This window comes from Erythrolamprus reginae, chromosome 1 (genome assembly GCF_031021105.1).
Source record: "Erythrolamprus reginae isolate rEryReg1 chromosome 1, rEryReg1.hap1, whole genome shotgun sequence".
Classification (NCBI taxonomy): Eukaryota; Metazoa; Chordata; class Lepidosauria; order Squamata; family Dipsadidae; genus Erythrolamprus; species Erythrolamprus reginae.
In genome coordinates, this window is record NC_091950.1 from 149127631 (window position 1) to 149148857 (window position 21227).

General features: G+C 40.3%; 1 protein-coding gene across 1 annotated transcript; it reads left to right on the forward strand.

The window, feature by feature from the left end:
- RETREG2 (reticulophagy regulator family member 2) lies at positions 1-21227 on the forward strand. The gene is made up of 9 exons (XM_070729240.1): positions 1-331; positions 6023-6129; positions 8512-8542; positions 9189-9324; positions 10397-10481; positions 11368-11505; positions 12116-12210; positions 14139-14274; positions 18335-21227. The coding sequence occupies exons 1-9, from the start codon at positions 93-95 to the stop codon at positions 19024-19026; spliced, it is 1659 nt and encodes a 552-aa protein (XP_070585341.1). The 5' UTR covers positions 1-92; the 3' UTR covers positions 19027-21227.

Sequence of the window (21227 nt, forward strand, 5' to 3'; positions counted from 1 at the left end):
GCGGCTGCTGCGGCTACAACTTCCGGTGGCGGCTGTCAGGAGGACCTGGGCGCTCCTTCCTTGCCTCTTTGCTCATCGCTGGCTTTGAAGCGATGGCGAGCGGAGGCCCGAGCGCGCCAGTCACAGAGGAAAGGGAGGCGGTGACGGTGGCCGGGCCCGGCACGGCAGAAGCCGAGGAAGAGGAAGAGCAGGAGGTGTTGGCTCTCGCCGTCCGGCTGAGGCGGCTTCTGAGGGGCTGGGAAGCCACCGTGACGGGCGTGCAGCGGCTCTTGGTTTGGGAGAGGCCGCCGCAAAGCCTGGCCGGGGCTGTCGCGCTCGGAGCTGCTTTGTGGTGAGCGGAGGGGCGGCGGCGCCAAGCAAGAGCGCGGCTCGCACGGGGCAGGGCCCGGATAGGGAAGGCGAGCGGAGCCGGAGAAGTGGTGCCAAGAAGGGTTTTTTCCTCCTGGACTCGCTGACCCTGATTTTGGCTACGGAGGCTGCTGGAAGAGGGTTAACAATAGCGGGCACTGGAGGCCGAAATACTTGCACAGGCTGAGAAAGGGGTTCATTCTTGGCGATGGAAACAATGCCTAACGATAGCCATAAATCACCGCATAAGTCTTTGCTTTTCAAAGGGCTGTGTGAGATCTCGGATCTTAACGCTGGCTTTAGATCTTGTAGTCCCCCCCCCCCAATTTTTTTCCCTTCAAGGCTCATAGAATAGAATAGAATTCTTTACTGGCCAAGTGTGATTGCACACGCAAGGAATTAGTCATTGGTATATCTGTTCTCAGTGTACATAAAATAAAGAAACAAAAAAACATCTGGAGGAAAAAACCACTGGTTTACCAAATTAGGTTCCAGAATAAATTGAAAGTTGGATTTGGTTGCTCCTTTGACTCAGGTTAAATTACAGCAAGCTAAAAGCATATATGGGTGTTCTTCACACGGATAACTTCCTTAAGAATGATTTCCCACAGTGGAGAGAGGAAGGAGGGAGGGAGGGAGGGCGGAGAGAGGGTATAGAAGGTAGATGGAAGAGATGGAGAGAGTAGCAAGGGAGTGAAAAAGAGAAACACGAATATAGACTGATAATTTTATCAATGTGACAAAGATGTTGAATAGAATAGAGATTGACTAGAAAGATATATGTTATAGAACTGTTTGTATGTTATGCAGTAATATATGTGTGAATATGGAATTAACAACAATTTCTTTTAAAAAAAGAATGATTTCCCACTGAGTGATTCCCATTAATCTTACCAATCAGCAATCCATATTATTTTGGATGTCTTGGAAAAGAGTTGGGGGAAATTAGAGATTTTGGTCTATATTGTGTTAGATGGGTGTATGTGGGAACTATTAGATGATGAATTTAGGGCTAAATTAAAGATTCCATAGTCTTCAGTTAGAAAAACGGGTCCTAGAGAGGTAGGAGTGGGAGCTATCCCAAATTCTCACAACTTTGTGTGGTAAATTAAACTCAACAGTATGGATGTGGCCAGTGCTAGATAGTACAATACAGGCTGGTATCCAGGTTTCTGTCAGATCAAGTGCAGTACTTAGAAACGTATTTTCTAATGCAGATTGTAAATTGTATATTCCTGAATTCTGCAGCACAATATCATGACTGTTGAAATAGGGATAATTTGATAATGTGATATGCAAAAATAAAATAATAAATTTTGTTTATTGTCAAGAGGCTGGTGAGGGAATGGTGACATAGATTGATTGAAATAAATGAATCTGAAGTTTTAACTAATGTAAATTACTTTTTCTTGAAAGGGTATGTCTGCAGGAGCAGCCTCTGCCTGCTATCAAGATATTTCTCTCAATGCCTCATTTAGTTTATTGATTGGGGTGATCTGAGCTACAAATTGCAGTTTAGTTAGAGTAGATTTTTTTCCTAATGTATGAGCAGTGAGAAAGATGGCATGATATTGTTATAAATATTAAATCACACTGCACAGGCAGACCTTTTGTGTTATTTGATACCTGTATTCTTGATTTTACATTCTGGAAGCTTGTAGATTTCTTTTATATACCCCATAATGTTTGGCTGTTGCAATATATTGATTCCAACAACATAATTACACACCACTTTTTTCCAATTTCCAAAAGAAATATTTTCTAGCATGTTGGAATTATTTTTCTAAGCAGTGAAACAGAAAGCATGCATATTCTTATTTATATCTAAGCATTTTCTGCCGTACTGTAATGAATCCCCTCATACAGGGAATAGCTAGATAAGTCTAAAAGAATGTGATTTCAGTGTATCAGTGATAAAAATGTGTATAGTTGTGGATAGAATGGTGTAAAAATTATTTTGCGAGATGTATCAGTGATATAAGAGTCTTGAAAGTACAGAGTGATACAAATTGTAAATCTCAAATATTTCGGTTTTAAACAAAATTAGGCTTGACACTGTTTTTAATTGCCTGTATATAGAGAGACATGAATATGTATATAGAGATTCAGTACAGTGCCTTGGGTTAAAAGTATAGTTCAAAGAGGAATTGCATCTCAAAATTAATGACTCACCTACCTGATGAAACGTCTGATATTTTATTTGTCTAAACTCTAAATAAGTATTATCTACTCCGCCTTGTGGTAGCTCACGAGACAGCTTGAAATCTTTGCCCTGAGACACCAATATAAATGCCAGGCTCTGATTTTTAGCAATTGAAATTAGGGAGTGCCACTGAGTGATGCCATACAAAACAATCCTGTGCTGTTCTTGTTCAGGTAAATACCACTAATCTTACTTCCTGTAGAAGCACAAAGTAAAAAAAGTACTATGAACCTAAGAAGATTATGCATTGGGTTATTTGTTCCAGAATTATTTGCAGGTTGATCTAACAGAGTACAATCATAGTTCAACATGCAGAATTTAATATTTGTTATCTGTGGCTTTAAGTAATTTTGGTTCTTCATTTTCAGTCGGTAAATTGATTTTTTTTCTATTTGTAAGTATTGCCAAAAGTTCTAGAATTGACTTGTGATAAAAAAGGGCTGTTACTAGCAGTTACAGATAACTGGAGGTTTGCCCGGGAGTGTTTCTCATTGGATTGTGAATTCACTGCATGTGATCCACATGGTTTGTAGTATGCATCTTGGAACTGATTGCTTAGTCACTCCTGGCAGCATGTACTAAATTGTAAGCCCAAGAAGCTTTAGCTTACCCGCTGCCAGTTGAGATTTTGTCAAGCCTATAATGGCTGAGAATTGTTATGCTAGCACATTCCTTCCTTTCTAGTTGTGTGACTTCTGCAGAGACAGCAACATTTAACAAAGCTGAATGGCAGAATCCAGCAACTGCTGGAAAAACAAAACAAAACATCCTGTTTACTCTTAGAGACAATGAGCTGACTCTCAGCAAAGCATATTCATGAATTCGAGCCATGCAGGGATTGGAATTGTAGTTCGAGTGGTTGATGCTATGAAGACCTAAATTAAAAATAGCCAGAGAATTTTGTTGTTATTCTGTATAGTAACATTTTAGATACTTCATATTACAGGGTTGTCAAACATGCAGCATCACGTCACTGTCACATGAAGTTTCAGGATATTTTTCCCCTTCGCGGAGCTGGAGTGGTGTGGCCTGCATGTGACTAATCTGGCCTGTGGGCTGCCAGTTTGACACCCTTGCTCTGTGACAATGGTAGAATTTATGTGGCTTTACCAGAAAAATAGTCATTATTACCTTTTTAGAAGGCAGTCATGTTAGGATTAAAATAGTTCAGATTCCTAGGTAATGTTTGCATAATCATTATAAATGTGTAGGTTCTTGTAATTTAACACAATTTTTCAGAATATATGTTCCCATGATGTACACTCATATTCTAGGGAATAGTAATAATAATCTAATAAAAATTGAAATATATGTATAAATGCAATTTTTTTAAAAAACCTGAGTAACTGGGATATCTATCTTAGACTTAAAGTGACTCTGATTTGCTTTTGACTCTGATTTTTCCCCCCAATTTTCTTTTCTAATGAGAAAACAAATTTTCCAGGATTATTAAGATGAAATATAGATGTTGTTCTATTAAAAAGATACCTGATACTGATAAAACAGTAGAAAGTAATTGGAGTTATTCTCATGTATAGAAAAGTTGATTTGTTAAAAATTAATATAATTGCTGCTGTTATATAATTTTTGATCATGACTGCATTTACTGCGCACTTAAACCTTTTCTGCTCCTGTCAATGTTCTTGATTGGTCTTACATTTCTTTCCCAAAATATATGTTCAAGTATCTGCAAATGTAGAACTTGGCAACACTTGAATACTTATTTCTGGGAATTGCACATCTCTCTGTCTTGTCTCATCCTTAACCATGTAGCAGAAAATGAGACAGCTGCCTGCACTTTGTGAGAGAACTTGAAGAGCAATCTATTTAACAATATGCCTATGGAGATTCTCAGTCATCCAGATCATGGTTATCCCAAAGGTGCTTTATTTCCCCAAGAGGCAATTGGACTTTCTGGTGCCTCTTGGGGGGGGAAGCATCTTTGGGACAACCATGATCTGGATGACTGAGAATCTCCATAGACGTTTAGTTATGCTTTGTTAGTTAGTTAGTTAGTTAGCGCTTTGGGATGAACACCCTTTGTATCTTGCGGGAGTATGAATGGATTTCCAGAAAAAATTACAGACTACAAAAACCATTGGTGCTTCAACTTGAGATGCAGACAGCACAAACTCATCCCCATCAGCCTGCACCTGTGTTCAACAGTGAAGGGACACAGGGCAGAAAACATCCTGTAGAAAACACAGTTCCAACTACTCAATGAAAACCAGAAAGTCCAATTGCCTGTTTGGGAGTGGGTGGGTGGGAGAAAGCACCTTTGGGATATTTAGTCAAGATTAGCACTGATGATGTTACTGATGCTACTAGCTAGGGTAATGAAATGTCAGTCAGGAAACAAGCAACCTCAGACAGCACCAAGAACCCCTCATTTCAAGTTACAAATATTCTCCTTTATTGGTATTTAGCAATCTATTTGTGCTTGTGACAAGAGCATTCTGAAAAAAAATCAATGTGGGTAAAGAAAGATTGGACCTTAGCACTGTTGCCATTACTGAGCCTTAGGCCAGGAGCAGGCAATATGCTGGTCTCTTATAAGCCACAGAAACTGAGCTGAGTCATGAAGAACTCTACCTGTTTTTCTGCTGACCAGATGACCAACTGGCAATAGACTGCCGGTTTCTTGCTACCCCAAACGTTGGTCAGACAACCAGGATGACCTTTGGACAGAAAAGTTTATCAACCTATAATGATTGGAGAAGGATCAGAAATTGTATGAGAAATTCCATTAATTCTACAAACCCCCCCCACCCACCCCAAATCTTAAATAAGAACATAAGAAAAGCCATGGTGAATCAGGCCAAAGTCCATCGAGTGCAGCATTCTGTGTCACACAGTAGCCCACCAATTGTCCATGGGGATCTTGAGCAGAAAGAGAAGGCAAAACCCTCCCTTTCCCTTGACCCCCAACAAATGGTACTCAAGGGAATTCTGCCTGCCTCAACCAACATAGAGGCGGCACATGGACATCCATTTCAATAACCCCCAATACACTTGGCATCCATGAATCTGTCTAATCCTGCCTTGAAGCTACCAAGGCTGACAGCTGTCACGACCTCTTCTGGAAGTGAATTCCATAAACCAACGACCCTCTGGGTGAAGAAATATTTCCCTTGATTTGTCCTTGATTTCTTACCTATGAGCCTTAGGGAGTGCCCCTTGTCCTAGTATTGTGTGATAGAGAAAATAATTTTTCCCTATCCACCTTTTCTATCCCATGCATGATTTTATACACTTCGATCAAATCACCCCTTAAACGCCATTTTTCAAGGCTGAAGAGACCAAGGCGTTGCAACAAGTTGAGGAAGCTACTGCTCCCTTGAAATTCACTGTGGTCAAGAAGAAAAGGAAAGTAATTAATAACTGATAATACAATTGAGTCAGGATAAATGGAATCTTTTGTTATATTTTTACCAATACTTTTTGTAAGGCCTGTCTTTTGTGACTTTCCAGGTTGTTTTCCTCCACTTCGTTACGTCCCCTGTTCCTCCTTAGTACTGGTTTTATTGGTATTCTGCTGTTGGAGAGATGGAAGCCCCAATTTTTATTGGATTTCTCAGGTAAGTGAACATGGTAAATGCAGTAGAAATTAAGACTTTTGCAAATATAGTCCATTACTTTTGATTCTAATTCTGTTGTTTCCTATTTTTCAGGGAAACACGGTATGATAAAATCCTGGTGTAGTTGAAATTCCAAAAGAGATATGGCATTGGCGATTAATTGTTGATTCTTAAAAAGAGTTATGGTTAGATGATTAGGAGTTTCATGGAGAGAGTATGATTTAGCTGTAGTCCAGTAATGGGTCCTAAAACCCTTTACTACCGGTTCGCGTGATTGCGCACATGTGTGACGCTTTTTTGGTTCGCGTGCCAAATGGGGGTAGTATGGGGGGGGGTCATGCACATGCATGCCCATACCCATAATTCCATACGCCCTCCACATGCACGCATGACCTCCTCCCACTCCCGCCACACAATGGCACGCCTGTTTTCAAAGCCTTTCTAGGAGCCTGGGGAGAGTGAAAATGGCCTTCCCCACCCCTCCCGGAGGCCCTCCAGAGGTTAGAAATGGCCTGTTTTTCAACTTGAAATGGACTTTCTGGCCTCGGGGGGGGGGGGGGGGGCTCGGGGGGGGGGAAGCCATTTTCACTCTCTCCAGGCTCCTAGAAAGGCTTTGAAACCTGGGGACAGCAAAAAACAGAACTTCCTGTGCAATCGGAAGTCAGCAAACAGAATGTTTCTGGTCTCCAGAGGACCTCCGGGGGAGTGGGTGGGTGGGGAAGGCTGTTTTCGCCCTGCCCAGGTTTCTAGAAAGGTTTTGGAGCTTGGGGAGAGCAAAAACCGGGCCTTCCCCACTCCCCCTGGAGGCTAAAAACAGGCTGTTTCACAACTCCCAGAGGGCTCAGAAGACCTAAAAGCATGCCTGACCTAAGCTCACATGCCCACCAATATGGCTCTACTTTCTGCTTGTGGCATGTGCACGCTGGTGCACTTATGCACGAATGGGTGCAATTATGAATGAAAGGGTTAATTAAGGCTGCACAGGCCTTTTAATCTTCTAGGAAGAGCAAAATAGACTGATGAAAGCCAGTCATAGTGCTCCATCACACGATGACTAGCTTCCACTCTTGCAGGCAGCACAGTATTCAGAATATTCACAGATGTAGTAAATACCCATTGTAATAAGCTGCTGAGTCAACAGTGGTTTTTCATGTGATAGAATAGACTCAGTTTTTCATACGAGCACAGTGACTGTGATTATTGGGTGCCTGTGTTAGGACTGTTTGCTAAATCTGGTTCACAGACTTCATAAGATTGTTTCCCATTGTTTCAAATAAGCTGTTCTTACCGTATTTCCCTGAAAATAAGACACTGTCCTATATTAATTTTTGCTCCAAAAGTTGTGCCACGTCTTATTTTCGGGGGGTGCCTTATATTCTGATCCTTTCCCTTTAATTCTTGGAGCGTTGGTACGCTCCACTTGAAGAGCCTTACTGCCCCCGCTGCCGCCAATTTTGCTGCCGCCGATTTCGCTGCCGCGGGGCCCCTCAGGTGTTTGGCGGCCCACGTGTCTTCTGTTGGCCGCCGCGGGGGCAGGAGGTGCAATCTGGGCAGTGGCGGCCAAGGCTCAGCCCCCTCGCCGGACCCATCTTTTTTCGGCGCCGGCACCACTTGGGGAGAAGCCCTCGGTGGCCATGGGCGTGCCTCCGGATCTGGAGGCAGAAGACAGCCCGATGGATGGGTGGCTACCTGCCTGCAGCAGCAAAGGGGGCCGACAGTTTGGGCTGGTCAGCGTCGGCAGCTGCTCCTCCGATGCCACCGCCGATTTTGCTGCTCCTGATTTCGCTGCCGCCAGGACTCTCAGCTGTCTGGCGACCCACGTGTCTTCTGTCGATCACGGCGGAAATAAGTTCAAGTCCTAACCAAGGAGCTATGTTATTTGGGAAATTGCAAAGTCTCAATTGAAAATACTATTATTATTATTATTGTTGTTGTTGTTGTTGTTGCTGCTGCTGCTGCTGTTGTTCATCTTCAGTTCGATTCACAGTCTGAGACTGGTACAATAGTTCAAGTCCTAACCAAGGAGCTAAGGGCTGTTAAAATAACATCTGAGTATGTAGGGGAGTTCTGAGTAGGGTGGGTTTTTTTTTGCAAAGTCAGGATATTCAGGTCTAGTAAGTTCAAATTTTCCATGTAACTTCACAGCCCTTTGGATATTGCTCCAAGGGCTCCTAATATTATTGGAACAACCATTGATTTATTCATCCATAGCTGTTCAACTTCAATTTGCAGATTATTGCAGTTTTGTGTATAATGAATGATGCTAAAGACCAATTGTTGAAGAATGAAACAACTACATGCTTATAAAATCTGAACTTCTATGTTTCATTTCTCAGTTAATTCTTTAACACTCTTCCCCCCCCTTTTTTTTAAATCCTGCAGTACAACCGATAGAAGAACCTGGGGGAGACAGGTAGGCATGCTGTTTACTTCTGTTATTTTTCCTTGCTCTTCTCTGCCATTTTAGGTTTAGGTTTAGGTTTATTGGATTTATATGCCGCCCCTCTCCGCAAACTCGGGGCGGCATATAAATTTTACTTCATGTAGCTCAGTATTTTGATTTGTGATATTATTTGAAAAGTCCCTTCTAGAATATATTCTTTAATCTATTTATTTGATCTTATTTTGTAAGATTAGGAACCAAAATACAAACATTTAATTATTATTTTATCATGTCAGATCAGGTTACAGATCATATTTTGAAACCTCAAAAATTGTTCATCTAGGTCAGGGGTAGACAAAGTTGGCTCTTCTATGACTTGTGAACTTCATCTCCCAAAATTCCTGAGCAAATCATGCTAGCTCAGGAATTCTGGGAGTTGGACTTCCACATGTCATAGAAGAGCCAACTTTGCCTATCCCTGATCTAGGTGTATGTCCCTTCTGTAAATATTCCTATACTGTATTGGTTTAAAAGCCAAGCACTTTCAAACAAAGTGTGGTGTTTTTAATTAGACCTTGGTTAGCCTGAGTATCTTCTTGTGGAAATTATTGTATTAAATACCGTATTGAGGGTCATTTTGAAGGCTTCGTTTACTAATAGGTAGTTTTTATTCCAGTGACCACGAGATGACAGGAGCACAACCTCACCTGCTCAGTATTTCAGAACTCTGTCGTTGCTTGGCTGAGAGCTGGATTACCTTTAGGCTATACCTGCAGGAACTTCTGCAATATAAAAAGCAAAACCCTGCCAAGGTAAGTATGGAATCAACAGTGCCTTTCATGTAAGAAGCCAAAGCATACTTGCTGTTGTACTAGGGAAAGTTGTCCAATGTTTGCCTTCAGAAGAAAGCATTAAAATGCATTGTCTCCAGGAACTGATTCATGCTTAGACATTTTTCTGCATGGATGTTAAAATCAATATTTGGACATGGTCATCTTGGTATAGGAACAGTGTTTTAAGCAGCTCAATGTATGTGGAAACAAAAGAAAACCTGTTATAGAGGTTTTATTACATCACTTCAGTCAAAATACAGGTAACACAAGTTATTTCCCAACAATTGTCCTTGGAGAAGCATCTTTTCAGTGGATCTGTATTTGGTATTTTTGTACAAAAAGGCATCTTTGTGTTTCCTTTTGTTGTGTTTTCTAATCCAGAAGATACTGTATAGTTGGATAGCAGCGTGAAATGATTGTTCAGAAAACATACCTGGCCCTAGGAAAAAAGGAGAGGAATGTAGGCATAAATTACAAGTAATGTTATGCTTTAAAATAGCATCTCAGTTTTTTTAAATAAACTGGACCAGTCAGAACATTATTTGCATCAACTTGTTGCTAACAGCTGTTCTTAAAGACTTTTATAGAATTTTTGTTCATAATATAATTTCTAAGTATTTCCTGTTTTTTACTATTATACTTATTAATTTAGGGATTAATAACTTTTGTGCATTTGTGGTTATTTTGCATATTACTTCTTTTGAGGCAGCCTTCTCTGTAGATTAATTATGACTTGTCCTAGGGAAGCAAAAAGCATCTTAATTAGTATATACAAGAAGGACAGTGACCAATATATTTCAAGCATGTAGCTTGCTCTTCTTGATTTTTTTCTACTTTCTGTTCAGAAGCTAAATATTAGCTAGCTGTTCTTATGAAGATCAGTCTTAAGAGTACATAAAACAGATTTGTAGATGATTGAAAGCAATATTATAGAATGGAAGACCCCTGTGAGGCACTGTAAGTCTGTTATAAAGAAGGCTATGTATACTAGCTATTCTGAGAGTGTTTATTTTTTCTAAACATTATTTTTGTCTTACTTCTGTTTGCCCAGTTCTGTGCCAGAATCTGCTCAGGATGCTTGATTCTAGCAATTGTAGGACACTATGTTCCAGGTATCATGATTTCCTACATTGCCTGTGAGTATGTTTAATCTTTTGAATCGCTTTTAAAACTAAAGACACAATTTTACTAACAAATATTGCAAGCTTCTAGGCACCTTTTAGGCATGCACGGGCATTTTCAGGAAACTAATTTAAAAGAAAATACAGCAAAATTTTCAAATGGTATTATGCAAATCTCTCTCTAAAGCTAGTAGTAGAGCTTTCAAATGGCGATATCTATTTCCTCTGCCAGTTTCATGAGAAAATACATCTTGGGGATAAGGGCAATCATGTTTTTAGTCTGTGGGAAGCTAATGCAACCGCCTGCCAAAGTTATTCTTGCAGTTTATTCAATTTCAAATCTGGAATCTAAGGGGTTTTTTTCCTGTTTATATTATTAACAACATTGATCCTGATCTTATGGTCTTCAGCGACAGCAGGGGTGTCAAACTCAATGTCATTGAGGGCCTTATCAGGGTTTTGTTTAACCTCGGAGGGACGGGGGACATGGCCAGCTCGATGTCACTCGTGTCTAGGGCACCTGTGATGGCCTGTCTGCCCTGCCAGCGAAAACAGGCTCCCGGCCTCCATTTTTGGCTGCCATGGCCTCCTGCAACCCTCTGCTCTGTTTTCACTGGCAGAAGCATTGTAGGCTCTTCCATTGCTGCTATGGCCAGATGTATGTACCCTGCGGGCCAGATCTGGCACCCAGGCCTTGAGTTTGACACTCTTGAGCTGCAGAGATTGAGTGCTGAATTTGTACAATTTTGGTACTATGTCAGGCAAAGGGAGAATTACTGAACATAAGAAGCAGTGAGAGGGACTGGCAAATTGATGGTCCTAGAGAAGACATTAATTGCCTTAGCATCAGAGAATATATATAAGCTTTTAACACATTTCTGAGTTTTATCCATATTTCCAGTACTTAGTATTCTGCTGTGGCCACTGGTAGTTTACCATGAACTCATTCAAAGGATGTATACCCGTTTGGAGCCCGTCCTAATGAAACTGGACTACAGTATGAAGGTGGAGACTTTGCATCTTAAACACGAAAAAAAAAGTAAGACAACTGCTGCTTACTACTTATAATACAGGTCCAAAAGTACTAAAAAAAAAAGGCTGGACTGACTGATTTCTCCAGTGGGAACAGGGTCCAGAAATCCTGTTAGAAAATGTATGGACTTCAGTGTGCAAATTGGGACAAGTGCAAAGAAGCAACACCCTGTTGTAAGCCGCCCAGAGTCCTTCGGGAGTTGGGCGTCATTTAAATTAGATTAAATAAATTAAATAAATAAATAAACCCAACACTTTTTATAAAGAGAGCCGGGGTGGCGCAGTAGGTAGAGTGCTGTACTGCAGGCCACTGAAGCTGACTGTAGATCTGAAGGTCAGCGGTTCAAATCTCATCACCGGCTCAAGGTTGACTCAGCCTTCCATCCTTCCGAGGTGGGTAAAATGAGGACCCGGATTGTGGGGGCAATATGCTGGCTCTGTTAAAAAGTGCTATTGCTAACATGTTGTAAGCCGCCCTGAGTCTAAGGAGAAGGGCGGCATAAAAATCGAATAAATAAATAAAAATCAAATAAATAAAACAGTATTTTCTTGACCCTTTTTCTGCAGGACTAACTCACAGAAGCCATGGCCAATATTTATTTTGTTTTACTCTACAGAGCGTCAAGGAAAGATTGAGCCAGAAGCTGGCAATGAACCAATGGCAGAAACAGAAAGTGAGAGTGAAGCAGAACTGTCTGGCTACTCTCCAGTGGTAAGGGCGAGAGGGAAGAAGCAAAGGGCATGATCGGGCGAAAGAAGAGGGAGGCTGGAAACCTGACACTGATAAACAATCAGGAGACACAGTAACTGAACTTCAGTTATGAGCTGAACTTCACATGGGTGGTGGTGGTGGTGAGGACAATCATTTGGTTTGCACCATTGAATGCTTCTGCCCTGTGGGCCTTTGAGTTCTTTAAGAATGGTTGCTTTTTGTTTAGAGCATCTTTAGTTTTCTCATGATTTGTGTAGAGGCAAAGTAATGGCAGGACAGAATCTTTTTTAATCTCAAAAGCCACATTCACTTAGATAAGTCTACTCCACTGGAAGTAGCGTTCTCTTGTACAGTAGTGGCCAAAATCATGGAAACCTTTTGGAAAAAGTGTATTTTTGAGGTTTGCTGGCTAATAACACTACGTTTGTTTGGAGTACATAGTGCCATAAAATTATATATCAATGGAAAATTAATTTAATCAAGAATGTAATACAACGATGTTTGTTCAATTATTAGTATTCTATGAACAGTTATAGCCAAGTAACCAGAAAAAGGAAGCACAATTTGCTTAGGTTGGTATCAGGTAGCTTTCCTTCATCTGACTGTAGCCAATGAGCACGAGTGTTTAAAGAGCCAATTAGGTGACATCTTGTTTTGGCAATGAACCAGTCAGATCACAGTAGGATTCAGTTATTGATGTCATGTATTGAAGCTGAGAGGAGGATATTTGTCAGTGTGTTAGGTGATCGCTATCAAGGGTTTTTTGTGTTCTTTCATTTAGTGAGCTTGCAAAACAAATGGTTGCCCAGAAAGCGATATAAAATAGTATTATTAAGTGAACAATTAGAAGAAAAATAGGTGGAAACTTAACCAAAGGTGGCATTTCTAAGTTTTTGAAGAGATATAAGGAAACTCAGTCACTATAAAACCACACTGGTAAAGGCAGAAAAAGGTGCACAACAGCAAATGATGATAGAAGAATTAAGAGACTGTGCCTACATGACAGAAGAAAATTATCTGGATGTATACAAGATGAAATGGCGCAATTCGATGTGAAGTTGAGTGCAAGGACTGTTCGATGCAGACTACAGGAATTTGGCCTAAAATCTAGAATTCCATGAAAAAAGCTACTTTTTATCTCTCAAAGGTTGAAAAGACTAAACTGGGCTAAAACCCATGTTACCTGAACAGAGGATATATAATTTTATGGTACTACTCAAAAAAAAAGTGGTGATCTCAGAAACACACTATACCCCCAAGATTTCCACAATTTTGGCCATTATTGTATTAAATACTTAAAGCCCAGCACGGGTAAATAAATTTTAAGAAAGGTTTTTTAAAAAAAATCTTATGTTCATGTATAAGTATATTCATGTGTCCCTCAACTCAGGAATAAAATATTTTGTTTTTAAAAAACAATATTTCAACACATTTTTATTTATTTTTTGAACAATAATCATGTCATAACCTCCAATGAAAGAGAAGATGATATATAAAGTTCAGACCAATCTCTTTCTTAAGATTCTTAAGGCTGGCAGACTAGAAGTAGCAGATTCTTTGTATTTTTTAAGGTAATAATATAAATTCTATCAGTGTTACTGTTTGCAAACCTTCTTTTTAGGTTCATAGATATTAAGATCCTCTTAATTTTTAAATTATGAACTACTTTTCCCAATGTGGCAGTTCGTTAAACAGTCAGAAGGAGCATTATAGCAATCCATATGGATATCTTTGCTACCATGCTATTTGGACTTGTAGTTTCACTTATCGTATTCGTCATAATTTGTTGGAGGTGTATGCACCATCTAGGATAAGCATTGAACTGATGGGGAAATGGCTGGGTTGGCATTCAAGATGAATTCTCTCTTGAGATTTTAGCTGAGCAAATCCAGCCTTGCAATACCATCTTAATGTTATCTCTATTGCAGGTAGATGTGAAGAAGACAGCTCTGGCATTAGCAATCACAGATTCTGAACTCTCTGATGAGGAGGCTTCTATCCTAGAAAGTGGAGGATTCACGGTCTCCAGAGCTACAACACCACAACTGACAGACGTGTCTGAAGGTGGTATATTCCTTCTCCTCATGCCAAGTTTCATATTTCGGCTTGGAGTTGTTGAATGATACAATACAAATTCTGTATTGTTTTGTGGCAGAACTAAGAATTAATGAGAAAAATGAAGCAAGAACTGCAAAGAACCACATAATTCTGAATGTTCCTCGCTTCAAAGTACATGTAGATTGCAGTGTCTTTTCCATGTTAATTTTCTAACTGTTCAATTAATTTAGAAGTAATTAGTAATTCCCCTATCTTTGTTACTGATGCTACAAAAATAAGCTGGTTACATTACAGAATTATAAACAAAATTTCTTTGCCTTCTTGAATTGCTTTTCATCACCTTTGCCTTCTTTTTTCTTCACCTCCACCCTTTTAACAAAATGGCACCCAAGATGATCACCTACAGCAACCACACCAGCCTAGATCATAGCCTATCCTTTAACTCTTCCTGAGAAGAGTTGTAGAAGAGGTTTTTGTTTGCCATTTCAGACCTGAAAAGAAGGAAGGCATTTCAATGGGGAATTTTATTCCTTATAGATCCATCCAAAGCAGGCATAATATATTATAATATTAGATTTCCATTCATTGTCTGTAGTGGAGTGTGGATCAAACTCAAGTTTGGAATTAAACCTGCTTTTTTTAAAGTAAAAAGTTTTTTTTATTTTTCCAACTTACTTACTTATTTATTTATTTATTTACTTAAATAAATAAATAAAAATAAATAAAAATAAATAAATAAATAAATAAATGGGGGAAAGATCAAAGGCAACTTGAGAAAATATTATTTTACTGAAAGAGTAGTAGATCCTTGGAACAAACTTCCAGCAGACGTGGTTGGGAAATCCACAGTAACTGAATTTAAACATGCCTGGGATAAACATATATCCATTGCAAGATAAAATACAGGAAATAGTAAAAGGGCAGACTAGATGGACCATGAGGTCTTTTTCTGCCATCAGTCTTCTATGTTTCTATGTTTCTATTAGTGTGATTTATATCTATTTCAATGTGAACCAAAAATATTCTCTTTACATGTTTCTTTATCTTAACTTATTTTCTTCTTGAAACATACATAATATTACTAATTGCCCTAAATTCCTAATCCCTTACAATATTATCAGTTAATACTACATACATTTCTCATATTTTCTTTCCCACTATATCTCAGTATTTAAGTTGTCTTAGAAAATACAACAAATGACCCTTTCACATTCCATCTACTATTCTATTTTGCTATAATCAATATACATGATCTTCAAATCTTACCCAGAAACCCTTTAATTTAATTAACTGTCCACAATTAAAAATATATCAAATTTCCCATCATGCTTTTTCTGCTAATCTATTTTGCCATAAGTAACATACATTATCATATATCTAAATTACTACTGATCTGTTTTACCCTAAACTTTTCACTTAATTAACTATTCACCATTCATAGTATTAATACAGTTTCCCTAAATCTACTAATATGAACCTTATTTTCTTTCTTTCTTTCCACTAGCCTTCCCCTCTTTAGCCATTTTCCTTTAGTCTTTCAAAAATTCCACTTCTTATTAGTTTTCTCTTTTATTCCATTCCCTTAACTTCTTTTTCTTTTAACATTTTTATATCTTTTATATCTTTTCTCCTGAGTTTTTTTCTCTCTTGAATTTATTATTTGTGTGGTTCTCCCCCCAATTTTCTCTGATCTCTTCCCACTATTACCCATTTTACCCTTTGATTTATTCTATTTTGAGGGATATTCCCCTCAGCTCTTTTCTAGCCACTGTAAATGCCAGTAAAATAATCAAGTTGTTTTTTGCTTTCAATCCCTTCTTCTCCAGTGTTATTTTCTTGTTTCTCATTTATATTCTCTTTTACTACCGCTTCTCCTATTTCTTACTCTGTATATTCCAACAAAATTTCTGACGAGTTTTGTAAGGTGAAAAGTTCATAAGATGAAACAATGTTTCCCATAGGAATCAATGGAAAAGCAATTAATGTGTGCAAGCCCAAAATTCACCTTATGCCTGCTGAAGCGCCTGTTTTTGTGCTGCTGGGATTCCCCTGTGGCTCCCCTCCATGGAAAACCCCACCTCTGGACTTCTGTGTTTTTGCGCTGCTGCAGGGGAATCCCAGCATCGCAAAAACGGGCTCTTCGCTGGCAACAGAAGTCTGGAGGTCCAGTTTCAAGGACTTCGGTGTTATTGCGATGCTGTGATTTCGCTGAGGCTTCCCTCACTGGGAAACCCCACCTCCGGTCTTCCGTTGCCAGCGAAGCGCCCGTTTTTGCGATGCTGGGATTCCCCTGCTGGGATTCCCCTGCAGCATCGCAAAAACGTGGAAGTCCGGAGGTGGGGTTTCCCATGGAGGGGAGCTTCAGGGGAATCCCAGCAGCACAAAAATGGGCGCTTCACTGGCAATGGAAGGTTCGGAGGTGGGGTTCCCAATGAGGGGAGCCTTTGCCTGGCAACGGAAGTCCGGAGGCGGGGCATCCCAGCAGTGGCAGCGGGTTCATAAGGTGAAAATAGTTCAGAAGAAGAGGCAAAAAAATCTTAAACCCCGGGTTCGTATCTCGAAAAGTTTGTATGACGAGGGGTTCTTAAGATGAGGTATCACTGTACATCCAAATCTCCTTATTGCCAATTTAAGCTTTTTATATTGTATCACACTAACTTAAAACTTAAAGTCCATATAATCTCTTTTTATTTTCAATTTTTATTTTGTGTAATTCAAATAATAGTCTAATCTGGTCCAATTCTAAAATTTATTATCTTCCACAGCTGTTGAAAAACAAAGCCAAGCAGTTTAGACAAGACAAACACTCCTTAAAAGTTCTCAGACTTTCTACATTATCTTCTTACAGTCAAGGTCAGACAGTTGCACTTTCTCTCTCACAATCAACAAATTTGTTGCAATATTTTCTTCTCTCCAATAGATGGCACTCTCCAATCCACAATATACTCAGACCTGTTAGTTGTCAAAGCTGTCACACACACACACCCAAAAAACTTTAAATCCACACATACACAAAAAAAGACTTTCTTGCAAATTTCTCCTTTCTGTTATTTTATATTTCTTCAATTGAAATGATAACCAAAGTACAAATAATCTTCTTGGGCTTTAATAATTTAGTTTTCACTTTCTTTCCTCTGTGCAGTTTCCAAATACCAATTAGTCGCTATTTCAGCTTGGGAAATTCTTTTAAATTTCACATTAAAAATTCCCTTTTACCTGTGAGTTGCTTATGCTCTCACCTGGTTTCAGCACTTTGTCCAAACACCACTCCTGACTTGCACATAAACTTAATTTGGTTGCTCAGCTTTGTAGCAGTCTTTCGAATATGGCCACCGCCTCTGCTGCTGGTCTGAAGAGCTGTCTCTGACCAATAGAGGAACTTGTTTGCTCCTCTAGGTCATCCAAGATGTATCTCCTTCTTCACCATCCCTTCAGAACATTTCTGGTCCAAACACCCCCCTCCCCCAGCAGTTTGTCAGCCTCGATTTTCGCGAAGCTCATTGGAGCTTGCTATTTCCCAGGCTACCCTTGCTTTGACATTTAAACTTACTTTGACAAGATTCAGAAATTGACTTTTGGAAATGCAAAGCTCTATACTATGACTGGCAATTATATTGGCCAGTCATAGTATAGAGCTTTGCATTTCCAAAAGTAAATTTCTGAATCTTGTCAAAGTAAGTTTAAGTGTCAAAGCAAGGCAGGCTGGGAAATAGCAGTTCTTTATAAACTGATTGAAATTTTATCATGCGTATTTACCAATGGCACTTTATTCTTATAACAAGATACAATAAAGAAAGCGTCCCTGTTTGGATTGTGACTTTTAGATTGAGCTAGCAGTACAGTTCTTGGCTTACACAACTTCAGGTGTAGAAGATGCCAAAACATTGTAATGCCACTCAGAAGTGGGGGGAAAAGAATAAAAGCCAGGCAAACGTCTTCAAAACTTTGTATAGTAAATAAGAGTGAAACCCATAGTTGATTTCGCAGCCTCATTAAAGATTCAGAGCAGGAATCTCTGGAGTGCTGAAAATTACGTGCTTACTATCTGCCTATCTGCTTTTTTTAGACCTGGACCAGCAGAGCCTCCCCAGTGAGCCTGAAGAATCCTTCTCCAAGGATTTAGCAGAATTCCCTTCTGTGGAAGAGTTTCATTCCAAAGACTTGGGACCATCCAACGAAGAGGACAATTTTGGGATTCCCATTCAAAGTGCACAACAGCTAAGCTCTGCTGAAGAGGAAGAGGCAGCGGCGGCAGCAGCAGCGGTAGCTGCCGCCTTGAATTCGGACACCTCCATTCTGTGCCTGGCCTCACCCCTGCATTTTGTAAATACTCACTTCAATGGGAATGGGCAGGCAACGGTGGGAGGAGTCCCGGAATCCCAAGCTACCTGTGCACAAGGCCTGGGGCTACACATCGATACGTTGAGTCAAGAAATTGTCACTACGGCTATCAGCACAGTTGTGCAGAACACCCTGTCAGCTCTGCTCCACTCCTCAGAGGACACGGAAGGGCCTTGCTTCTCTGAGTTCTTGCCTACTGAGCCGGAAGAGAGACTCATTTTCCAGGCACAGCTGTCTGAGAATGAGGAGGCGGGGACGACACCTCTGCCTGGAAAAGACGAGGAGGAAGAGGAAGTGGATGATTTTGAGCTGCTTGACCAGAAGGAGCTGGAGCAAATGGATACAGAGCTGGGCCTTTCTGGAGAAACAGAAGCCCCAGGAACTCCTTCTCAACCTCCTAAAGAACCATCACCCTGATCTCACTGTTCAGTCTCCTGTTTCTGTAGCTGCCAGAAAGGACAAACAGACGCATAGAGAAGTTCAGGCCGAACTGAAGGACAGATAGACACGTGGCAAAGTCCAAGCAAAGCACCCATATTTGCAGTGTTATGTCTGGAATCGAAACTTGTTGTCCTCCTCCTAGTATTGGCCTCTCCATCTGGCCTGTGTTTCTGCCCATGCTTCTTAGTGATGATGCAGTCTTCGTCTGCTGCTGCAATTTTTTTGTCGTAGTCTGTTTCGCAATTTTTTTTTAAATTTCGCACATATTTTCTGCTAGATAGTTCTGCCATTACTGCTCAACCCCATATATTCAGTAGGAAATAAAGGAGTTTTATTCAGCAGAGAGGGTGTAAATAATTTAAAAGGGAACATTGGTCAGTTAATTGAACAGGAAGGGAAAACATTCTTAGAGAAATAGATTTGGGAGGGTTTGTTTGGGGTTTTTTTGACAGAAACTTGGGGTATGTTTTCATGTAGTAATACCATGTAGAGCATTTTTTTGGGAAAATGAAGGCAATTTGGACTTGGCTACCTTGCACAGAAAGCAGGTGCAGTTCCAAGAACCAGTCCTACTCAAATATTTTAAACCTTCAGCCTATTTTCTTCCATACGTAAGGTGAATATACACTATGCCCAGTGGTTTCCAGGAAGGCATAACCTGATTTTATTTATTCTGAACTACATAGCTAGTTGTCTGGAATTTTTAAAAATTCACTTGGGAAGAACTCAAATTTAGTTGTAGAATCTGAAAGCCTTCCTCTTTCCCTTTTCTGCTGCACTTTACAAATATTTTTTGCTCGTCGGCGTCAACCCTGCCCTAAAACATCCTGCTCGGAATGCATTCTTCTAATGCCCTTAGCCTTGACTCAGGGAGGACAGCAGAGCAGCTAGAAAAGACACTGGGAGACACTGGAAAGAATCCTAGTGTCCAAGGGGAGGAAGGATCCTCATTTTGCCTATCAACTCCCTTCGCTTTTAAAAAGACCAAGCATTTCAATTGTAATATTTTTGCTAATTAGAACAGTGTGTGCATTTCTATTTACAGGAGAAAGCACTGGGCAAGATGGTCTCCCCTCCCTCCCAAAAAGTGGGATGGCTTGTGGACTGTTACAGGAAACACAATATCAATATTTTTACTCTAAAGTAGCAGAGTTACCCCAAAGCTACAACTGTTTAGCAGTGGCCTTCTTAATGGAATGGCTCTTGATTCATTCCCTCACCTCTGCCCGTTTCAGCCACTTTCCCCATGAATTGTCAGTCTTGGTATTGTTTCTTGTTCTCCGAGGGACAAAAGTCATAGTGCAAAAAAACCCACCAACCAACAACGCCAGCGTTATGAGTTTTGGTGGTCCTCCCATTGTGTAAAGTATTCAAAATACAGAGTATGTCAGTCACCCAGCTGTTGGTGGGCTAGGATGAAGATGCAACTTAGATTTACAGGTGCAGGCTCCAGATCTGTTACCAGATCTGTTTCCATAGGACTCTGCCCTTGAGCTGTGCTTCTAAATTCCTGGACTAAGGTGCAGTAAAAGCATCTTGAGGAAATCCACACACCTCTGCAATTCCTGCCTCCGCCTCCCAACCTCTTCCCCGTTTGGCATCTGCTAGGAAGATAACTGTACTTGCTGCCTTCTTTCTCCCATTCAGACTTCTGGTAAAAAGTCATGGATTTGTTAATGTCTGCTAGCCTAACTCTTTTGTTGCCCAGAGCTGGCTCCTTTTCTGTTCCTGTATTGCCCGCCCCTCCCTCAAAAGGAGTGGAGTGGGGTGACCTGTGAGTAACAGCTTCTTCTTACTGTCTGCACTTTGGAAACAGGCAGCGTTGTGGCACCGAGTGTAAAGCCTGCCCACCCTGTGTGTGTGTTGTGCCCTGGCAACAGTTTTTCCACCCCTCTCCAATGAAAAAGCCACAACATTTTCTTTCTGATGCAGAGAAGGCATGTATTGTGTTGATATTTCTCTCTGGTTCTTTATGCTTTCTCCCTTTCCTTTGGTGGCAGCAATGCCCTGCTGCTCCAGGGTAAGAGGCTCCGAATGAAGGGCTGGGAAATAGCTAATGATCATTGCCCGGGAAAGGTGAAAGGCTCTAAATTGTGTAGCAGTGTTTATTCTATGGCTAAATATTTAAAAAATGAAATGTAGTCTTTTTAATAAAAAAAAAAGTTTAAAGATTTGAA